Raw genomic sequence first — 9,912 nt, forward strand, 5'->3', positions numbered from 1 at the left:
AAAAAAAAAAAACTTGGCCGCAACCGCGACACAGCTCACTTCTTTGTACATTCACTTCTCTAACTGCCAATTCTGATCAATCTTCGCCCCTCTGTTAATCCGAGTTGAGCCCAAAGGCATTTAATTTATCATCCTTGTTTAATGAAAATGTTCGCAGATAGACGGGACGAGTTATATAAAAGCATCTGTTGTAACTCTGAAGTTATTCACAATCCGCTCTCCTCGTATTGGAAACAGCGGGAGAACATAAAAACCTAGCTCTCTCTTTCTTTTTGTCGCTCGCATTAATCTCTCCCGATTGCTTTACTCTCTTTCATACCATAGCTGTTGATGATTTAAATGCATTGAAGTTGCACACATTGTTTCTCCTTCATGTCCACTGCAACTCCCTCGCGCACTTCACTTTTGCTAAGCAAAAAAGAAATCGCCATTTGTAGGCAGCTACAAAAAGGCACAGAAAGCAACTGGTCTGTAAATCTATCAGTGAGCTCGTTTTATGTTATTCTGCTATTTAGTGCTGACGGTTTTTGTCATTATGGCAAACATGTCTTTCATGTTTTTAAGTGTTTGTAATTTATATAGTGCCCTTCAGAGTTGGCTTTGTTCTCAATTAATTCATGGACGTTTCAGCATTCAGATGACGTGCCTGTTATTGGGCACAATAAATAAACACAGGTTCTTATTAATAACATAAACATTGTTGTTATTGGTCCTGGGGGATGGCGTATTTGATGTTGGTGCGGGTGCTGCTGGTATTTTTGAGCATATGTGAAGAGAAAAAGAGAGCTACTTCCTTTTCTTAGTCATCGCAATTGGCTATTCTAGAAGCCAGCCTAGCAACATCCGCCGCATGTGGCAGGTAGGAAGCCTAGCAACCCGATCGCTCGTGCACCGTGCACTCATGCGTAACGAATGATTGTTGGCTCTCTACTACAGCAGACCAACTCGCAGCTCTTGTTGCACGCTTGGTCGCATTCTTACTCTCTTTTTTTCCTCGTTTCTTCGAACGCTCCTTTACTTCGTAATGCTTACTTGTTTATTTTTTCTCCCTCCTCCTCAGGGCCGACCGGTTATCCGAAGGTGCCATCCTTCAAACACCGAGGGACTTGTTACCCCTTTCGATTTCGCAGATACTTGTTGGTACTACGCATTCAACGCCAGCGTTGTGGACGCCAGTTCGAGGCGGTGCGGCCTTCACACCGCAGCAGTCGTGCAACTTCATTCGTGAGCACAGGTTGTTTATAGCGTGTATGCGCAGGCGGTAAAGCGACGTCCCTGTGAGGATGACACGGGTCAAGCTCTCCAGGAAAACACGGAGCGCTCTCTCATAGCTAACGCCAGCTGCGGCCGAACTTGGCAGTCTTATTCCAGCCGTAATCCTACGGCTGCTCGCCCCGCTCAAGAGATTACTCGTTACTCGTTCTGAGTGTCTCGTCCGTACAGCAGTACAAAAGGTGTTGGCTGAAGTGCTCGAAGACGTCCACTGGACGCGATGAGGACATCGTGGGTGCTGTTCTTTGTGATTCTCTTTGTGCTATGGCTAGTGTGGGATGTCCTGACACCGTTGCGCCAGGTGTCGTTGATCATCGGTTCAGTGTGGGTCTCTCTACAGCTGTCCTATAGGCTGTCCCGGCTCATAGTGAAGTACGCCTGGGTGAGCAGACTGAGCGGGGATGGGAAGGCTGTGCTCATTACAGGTGAGTAGAATAAATCATTTTGCTCAGTGTCCTCAACCCACTTAGGGACAGTTTTTTTTTTGCATCCTTTTCGGTGATCCCACGATAAGAATTAGTGTTGAACCTACGGCCCTCGAGCTTAGAAACGGGCTGAGATGTTTAGTTATACTTGCTTTCGTTCGTCTGATCGTAGAATATGTCCGGAATCTTAGTCAAATATCTCTTAGCTTGCGCATTGGCGAGCACTTAGATTGGATGGTGCTACAAAGACCATGTTTTAACACGTGATGTCTCGAGCGGATGAGCTGTTCAAGTTCGTTCAGTATCCGTGAGCACGGTTGGCATCTTTGAATACTTCTCATGTCAAATTTTTGGAATATAGGATAAGCAGAACACTACGGACTACCTTCAAGGAGCCTGTGTTGCTGTCCTGAGTCCGACTTGTGGATCTTCTTTAGACAGCTATCCATTATCTTTTACGATTTGAAGACAGTAGAATCGAACTTGCGTGTTAGCAAAGGGCCGTTCACTGAAAAAATTGAGATACATAATTGTGCTTTTGAAGTGACAGGAACAACACTGGAAGTACACAAGCACTGTTGCGCAATCCCGAAATGTAGTGCTCTGCTTAAACAACGTCGAAGAAAATGCAATGAATGACGGGATTCTTTCTTAATTCACTCGACCGCACCAGCCCGAATTCTGATATAGCTGTTAAGGACATGACCGATAGCTTTGATCGGATTATAACGCATGCCATAGTGTTAGAGATGACCAAAAAGGGAAGGGGGAGCGAGTAAGAACACTCCGGACCGACCAATGCATCGAGCCAGATTCACGTGAGCGCCACTCGAGGCAGGCGATGCGGTATGCACTCTGGACCGACCGGCGCACCGAGCCATATTCACATGAACGCCACTTGAGTCGAGGAGGCGACTGCCGCCGTCTGAACGGGAGTAGGCGCCGATGATAAATTGCGTCGTACGATCGCTTACAATAGCCTGTTCGCACTGGGGCTCTAGCCGTACTGACTTCATCTGCTGGTGCCTGAACATTTTCCTACTATTACTACGCATGCTGGACTACGTATAGCAGACGTTTCACATACGAGCGCTACTTTGTCGTATAACTGTCGTATAACTCGTTCAAAGGAGCTGCTGCACTACGCAGGATGCGACACGGGCTTCGGTCACCGTCTGGCAAAGCGGCTGTCTCGAAAAGGCTTCCTCGTCTTCGCCGGCTGTCTCAGCTCCAAGAGTGACGGAGTCGAAGAACTAAAGGGGCTGTCCAACGTGCACGTGTTGCAACTGGATGTCACTAAGCAAGAAGACGTCGACGACGCCTTTGATGTCGTAAAGGAGCACTTGGGCGACAGAGGTAAGTGTACGTGTGATCTGTAGGAGGATGAAAGAGGTTATGAGGAAAGAATAAAAGGCAGGCTCAGTGTGCCTGAGCGCCTTATAGTCATGCCGTGAGCGAATGAATGGAATGGGGATTGAAGTAAGAGGTGGAAGGGCGGCTAATGATGTCTCTTGCATGAGAGCGTACCGACGCACACTCCAGTCCGTAGAGTTGCAAGCCCCCCTCCCCCCGCCTGCACACGACACGTAGCTCTGCACTCGTAGAGAGGGACGTACAGCCAAAATTGGCTTCCCCATTAAACTGGTTTCAGCCTGTGACAGGGTATAAACATTTCATTGGCGTCGGAAGAAGTGAACATGCGTTGAGCTAGTTTTGCATTCTCACATTGTTATACTTATAGCACAGGTTTCAGATAACTGCAGCGTTCGAACCTTGAGACAATCAGTTAAGCATAATATGAGAGCCACACTATTTTTCACTAAGGAGTTTCGTATGTAGTAAACCCAATGTTTTCTACGCAGTTAATCTAGTAAGAACGCAACCTGCAATTAGTTTCTTTGTAGTTTTAATCTGACATACTCAGTGTATGCTTATTAGGTGTCTACAGAGAACACTTTTAAATCGGATCGCTGGAAACACAGTCGGCTTAGTTCACGTTGTACTTCGCGATAAGATAATGCTCGGACCGCAGCCTTGCGCTGGTCAATTAAAAGCGTTAACTAGGCTCCCTTCTGGTACCAGTTACATCTCTGTATGCGAAAATGCGTTGTATTTATTTCCCCTAGAAGTTTACTGAAGGTTGATCAGCTGTAGAATGTTATTGAAGTCAAAATTTGCAGCTCTGGAAGTTAATGACAAAACGAAAAATTTGCTCTTGTGCCAGGAAATTAGTATTTTTTCGCATCATCGTAGCTTCATTAGCCCGTATCTTTATTACGCTGTAGCCCGAAATAACAGATTCCGTTTTTATTCATTTGCAAAATAGTCTATCATAAATCTCGCGTGTAGTTTTCAGCACAGGTTTCATGCTACATGCCGTGGCGTGAAATATCCAGCTCACCTGGCGCCAATTCATAAGTTCCTCAATATATTCTTTTCCGGCCGCCGCGGTGGCTCAGTGGTTATGGTGCTCGGCTGCTGACCCAAAAGACGCGGGTTCGATCCCGGCCACGGCGGCTGGAATTTCTTTGGAGGAGAAATTCTAGAGGCCCGTGTACTGTGCGATGTCAGTGCACGTTAAAGAACCCCAGGTGGTCGAAATTTCCGGAGCCCTTCACTACGGCGTCTCTCATAGCCTTAGTCGCTTTGGGACGTTAAACCCCATACACCAAACCAAACCAAACCAAATATTTTTTTTCCTAAAAGCTAGATTCAGAGGTAATAAGAAGTCCAAGTACTTGAGCAGTCCTTGTTATAAGGCCGTAATCTGATTTCTCAGCTGTTTCCTGGAGTATATCAATATTTTCCTGCCACTGAAAGCAGAACTGCTGAACTTCTATCTGTATCTAGTGCGTTCAATATGTTTCTCCATAAGGCGAGGCCAAAGTTCACGATGGCGCCTGCTGGTGTATTTTGTGTGGCAAGAAACAATATGTAATAAGGGAGTAATTACTCATTGACATAATACTGATTTTCTGCGCTCGGGTTGATGTCAGTCAGTAATTACTCCCGTATTAGAAATCTACTCCACCTTGGGGGATTCCCCCAAAACATTTGACGAACACAGTTCCCACTTCGACTTATTGATCAGTTCACTCTCACCCTAGCAGAAGCTTGCAGTCCCGCTTTGCTCAATTGGTAGAGCGACTGCTCTGGTGAAGCGGTGGTCCCGGGTTCGAACCAAAGGCCAGAACGAAATTTTTCTTTAGCAAGTTTCTCAGAAAGCTGTACAGCTTTCCTTTGTAGCCGTATGGCTGCGCTCGGGTGGACGTCAATGAGTAATTACTTCCTTATTACAAATCCACTGCAGCTTGGGGGATTCCCCTAAACATTTGACCAAGAAACAATATGGAACAAAATTCGTGGTCCCTTCCCCACGCTCATTACCGGCGCCACAGTCCGCCTTGCTCCCCCCTCTACGCATGCCTATGATTTATATTATGTTTTTGCCGCCCGTGGTGTCTAGTCCGTTCCGTTGTGTCGGCAGTTAAGAAGTGTTTTATGGTACAACTTTCTGGTTGGCCAAGTTTTATGATGGTGATTACGAGCGATGTGGCAACGCTAATACTCTATAGTTTAGGACAAGCATAGAAAATCACCGTGTAATCGATCCTTGCGATACGTAGTAAGCAGAGAATGTAATCGCATGTGTTTTTTATCTTTCTGTAATGAGACATATGGTTTCATTTTGAACGCAGTATTGTGGTCCGTGGTTGCAAACGCTGGAATCGGCAGTGGCGGCCTCCTTGAATGGACGACGTTGGACACCGTTGAGAAAATCTTCGACGTCAACGTGTTTGGCGTTCTTCGCATAGTCAAAAAGTTTCTGCCTCTGCTCAGGAAAGGCAGAGGCAGGGTAGTCACGATGGCGAGCCCTCTAGGTATGAATTCTTCACCGGTTTTTTGTGTTGTCTGCAGAAAAGCCACCATAAATCAGTAATACCTCTGTAGCAAACATAATAGTTCACCTCGGATGATTTCTTCTTCCCGGTGTTTTAAGGCGAAAGCCTTCAATGACTCATACTGCCGTCCGTTAACAAAGCGTTTCACACGCGTGTAACTCGGGAACTAAAAAGGGGTAAAAGGAAACCAATGGTCGCTTCAGATAGAAGAGGAAAAAATAAACCTAGGAGCAAAGTATTATGTTTGTAGATTAATTAGTTAATTATAGGCAAAAATGTCGAAATTGCGTCCAAATAGCGCGGACGTCGATATAGCCACGGGAACAGAGTGACGTTATATCCACCAGAAGTTATCGCGGCATAGTAAAAATTGTCACAGAATGGTCGGAAAAACGTCGGATTTGCGTGAAAGTGGATAGAAAAATATGTAATTACGCGTAACTAACACCTAAGATAACCGAAATATGTATAATTTGGGTATCGATATAGTCACGAGAACGGGATGACGTCACATTCACCGGAAGCCGTCTCGACAGAGTCCTCGGCTTTCGCCTCTCAACACTTTAGTTGCCAAAGTGTCCACGCCATTTTTTTGTTGTTGCCATGAACACTAAGGAGTGAAAACGAACAGCCATGAAAAGTGAACATAGATTGAAAGGTGGCACAATGCGAATCAGAAGTTTCAAGAAAAATGCAGTAAGAACCGAGGGTTTAAAGCGGAACTTATCGATAACGCCACACATAGCTAAAGCCTATATTGGTGGTACATGCATAACACTGACTCTCAGTCTTTTATCACGCTGCCAGTGACCATATTCGGCGCTAGCCGTTCAGGCTCAGTAAGGAGTCTTTGAGGAAGCAGAAATACACCCCCCCCCCCCCCCCTCCAAAGAAAAAAAAAAACTGCATACGGAAATTTTCATACCTCACCGCCAAGTAGGTCAGGCAGGAAAGTTCAACGGTAATTTACCACAGCCGGAGTCGGAAGATGCCTTGAAGGCAACGTTGCACTCCTCTAATAAATACAGTAAATAAAATGAGCCCATCCGTTATCCTCCACATTCTAACCTTCGCCTTTACTCGCCGTGGTCAAAGCCGACCAGCTGTTTCGGCCGGCGGTAACGTCACGATTAAGGCTAAGGGAATTCATTATTTGTCTGTTTTATTTGTTTTATTTTAACATAGCCACAGGGCGTAATTAGGGCTGGTAGTATATATACAGTAGAAAGCCGTGTAGGCTGTGTTCCTACATAATTCCGAGCTGGTTCCTTCTATTGCGGTTCTGACCACCTGTGGTTCTTAACCTTGCACTGATTTTGCGCAGCATACTTGCGTTTTTACATTTAAACTCCGTCGAAATGCGGTCGTCGTTGTCGAGATTCCATTCGGTGGCCTTGAGCTCCGAGATAAGCGCCATAAACGTAAGCAGAGGGTGTTAAACTAAAGATGTTTAAAATTTTTACGAATTTATTTCAATTATATATATTTACTATCGGAGCGAGAATTAAAGCTTGTTGTAGAAGCACTTTGGCGGCTCACTGGATGCGACATAGTGCTATTGAGCTAGATCTAAGTCGTGGGTTCGTCTTCTGGCCACTGCGGGTGCACTCGGATAAACGCAAAAAGAAGTAGCGCCCGCGTGCTTTGCGTTTTCAGAGATATTAATGCTTTGGTTGTTTATTAGCTAGGATATGAACGTTAAAATAACTTTAAAATATATACTTTAAACCCTATATGCCTTAAATAACATTAGCCTAAGGTTTATATTATACGCTAGGCCAGCGTTGCAGTGCAATATATAATGTTCGTCAATTTCGAACATTACTAAAACGCTGCACAGTACAATGTAACTCTACTAAAATATACATTACAATCGTATAACGTTATTCGAATGTACGGCGCTATCAGTGTTAGGTTGATGATGGCGATGATAATGGCGATGGTTATCGTTCTGGTAATCATCATTTCCGCCCTCTATGGTCTTCGTTCTACCACTACACGTAAAAGCCCTCCGTGTCAGCTCGCTGGCCATAACGTGTTTGTCAATGTACGATCACCCCCCCCCCCCCCCCTTCTTTATAATCAACTTCAAAACTCCCTTACAGGCCGTTTCACCGTTCCCATGACGGCACCGTACTGCATCTCCAAGTCTGCCGTTATCTCCATGATGGACGCCTTCCGTAGAGAATGCTACGGCAAGGGTGTCGACTTCATCAACGTCGAGCCGTCAGCCTACAGGTAAATACAGTGGTTACCAAGCAGCAAACTTTTCATCATTTAGCCGAATAGCCTCTAGCAACACTACCAGCGCCACTACCATTATATAATTTTGTGTGGTTATGTGTGTGTGTGCGTGCGTGTCTGAGCGACTGGGATTCTTGTACATACCTGCAAGTAGAAAATCTCTTTACTATCTATTCTTATTAGGTTCCCTCTCTATTTTGTCTTGCCGCTTGCCCTTGTTATCCCTTGCAATTCTTCTATAACCATCCAGTAGGTGCCCCAGTAAGAAGCGACAGTAAGAAGCGACTGTTACGTTCCTTGATTCCGGTTATTATAAACCATTACACCACCACCACGTTAATACAAGGCGAGTGACGACCTTAATACAAAGGCAGCTACCCAAAAGTCGATGGGGAAAAGTAGCCGTTTCCCCAATCAAGATGCAGATTCTTTCGCAATATCTTTCTATTACCGACCAGAACCAGACTACGTTTTCTTCTTTTCCTTTGGCAGTGTTTTGTGGTGAATGTTGGCCTGCTAAATAAACAAATGATGGTGCGTTAGGCTAAATACACGAGTTTCTCAGCGAGCTGGAAAACGGGTCATGCGTTGTAAGTGGTTCACAGAGAATGTGGTGGTAAGTTAGGGTTTTAATGAGTCACATGACAATCACGGAGCCGCACATGACCCTTAATGTGACTGGCAATGTATCGTATATGAAAATAAAGTCCCTGATTATGCTCATCTCATGATGGCGCCATTTAGTGCGAATCACGCGATCTACACACAACCATGCTTTAAACAACTGACGCTACAACATATACTCTGATGCGTCGTTCCTTAATGTACGATCTTATATGTTATTGCAGGACTTCCATCGTTTCGATGTTCAATCCTTCCAAAGATCAGGTGATGCGGGAATTCAAGAAGCAAGCACCGGATGTTATCGCTGACTACAGCCAAGAGGAGATCGTCGACTGGTTGAGAATGACTGACGAGTTCTCGAAGGCGCTTATTAGGGACGACCCAGAAGAATGTGTCGATGTGATCGAGAGCGCGGTGACAGAAACTCACCCGAAGATCTGCTATCAGTCTCCTTGGGGAAACGACTACTCCTATTTATTACTGCTCACCTCCTTACCCGCCGAGGTCGCCGACACCTTTGTCAGTCTGATACGGAGGATACAACTCAAGATATTGTGAAAACACTGAGGCTGCAGGGCAGGGCTCACTCGCTTGGGCTTTGGTTGTGTGAGCTGGAGAAAGAGTTAAGCCAGTGAGCACTCATTCTTCATCAGTACTCATCCTTTAACTATTAGAAACGGATGGTGCGTACCCGCATGATAAAAAGAAGAGCGCCAATAGACAAGGATCAACACAAGACATCAGTGCCTGTCCTGCTGTCTTGTGTTCGTCCTTGCCTATTCGCGCTGCTTCTTTTTATTATGCATTTTGACCAAACCAGCCCAAGTCAAGACTCTTGTGCCCACAGTACTGATATCTCGCTTATTAGAAGCTAGCGGAACAACCCAAGAGCGTGTGTCCAGTCAGTTCATGTTTCAGCTAGATACAATCCCCTTCAGAGTTCACGTATTAAAGTAGGGGGTGCTCCCTCCGCGTCCAAAAACTATTCTAACTAGAACCTTTTTTTTAAGCGCAAATCTTGGCTTGTACATTTCGCGGTAAGAATTACACTTCGGTATTTGCAGAACGTTTTGCTTCTGGAACCTTCGGCACAAAACGGAAGAACGCACACAACATGGATGCGCAGTTTTGTTACAAAACATATAGGAGTTAGAGGAAATGCATGTGGTAAGCTAAGGCCGGATGTAAATGAAATGGGCATTATCAGCGTTTTAAGTTGGGGCAAGTTGGTTTTTATTATGGTCTTTTATTGTTGAGCTCTGGGGAGATGCATGTTTTGCGCTGTTTACTCTTTTGTGTAAAAGTTTGTAATAGTGCGACACTGCACTATTTCTCGTTGCATAATTAAACTGCTTTCAGGATGCGTGGGTGTACCCTTTTTGTACAGAATGTATTTCATTTTGAATGTGTTTAGCAAGCTGCGTCTGAAAGAGTTAATACATGCA

At 45.1% G+C, this 9,912-nt stretch overlaps 1 protein-coding gene across 1 annotated transcript; it reads left to right on the forward strand.

The window, feature by feature from the left end:
* The first annotated feature begins 887 nt into the window (after window positions 1–887).
* Window positions 888–9,830, forward strand: LOC149330599 (D-beta-hydroxybutyrate dehydrogenase, mitochondrial-like). The gene is made up of 5 exons (XM_089561221.1): window positions 888–1,697; window positions 2,847–3,053; window positions 5,396–5,578; window positions 7,705–7,837; window positions 8,692–9,830. The coding sequence occupies exons 1-5, from the start codon at window positions 1,493–1,495 to the stop codon at window positions 9,023–9,025; spliced, it is 1,062 nt and encodes a 353-aa protein (XP_089417347.1). The 5' UTR covers window positions 888–1,492; the 3' UTR covers window positions 9,026–9,830.
* Window positions 9,831–9,912: the final 82 nt, after the last annotated feature.

The sequence above is a fragment of the Amblyomma mixtum genome, chromosome 9, assembly GCF_055824585.1.
Source record: "Amblyomma mixtum isolate Tamu chromosome 9, ASM5582458v1, whole genome shotgun sequence".
NCBI lineage: Eukaryota > Metazoa > Arthropoda > Arachnida > Ixodida > Ixodidae > Amblyomma > Amblyomma mixtum.

Bases quoted from the DNA above. Each gene is read 5' to 3' on its own strand.
- LOC149330599 (XM_089561221.1), top strand. From the start codon at position 1,493: ATGAGGACATCGTGGGTGCTGTTCTTTGTGATTCTCTTTGTGCTATGG. The intron at 3,054-5,395 runs GTAAGTGTACGT...TTTTGAACGCAG, and splicing joins GGAGCACTTGGGCGACAGAG to TATTGTGGTCCGTGGTTGCA. The intron at 5,579-7,704 runs GTATGAATTCTT...ACTCCCTTACAG, and splicing joins CACGATGGCGAGCCCTCTAG to GCCGTTTCACCGTTCCCATG.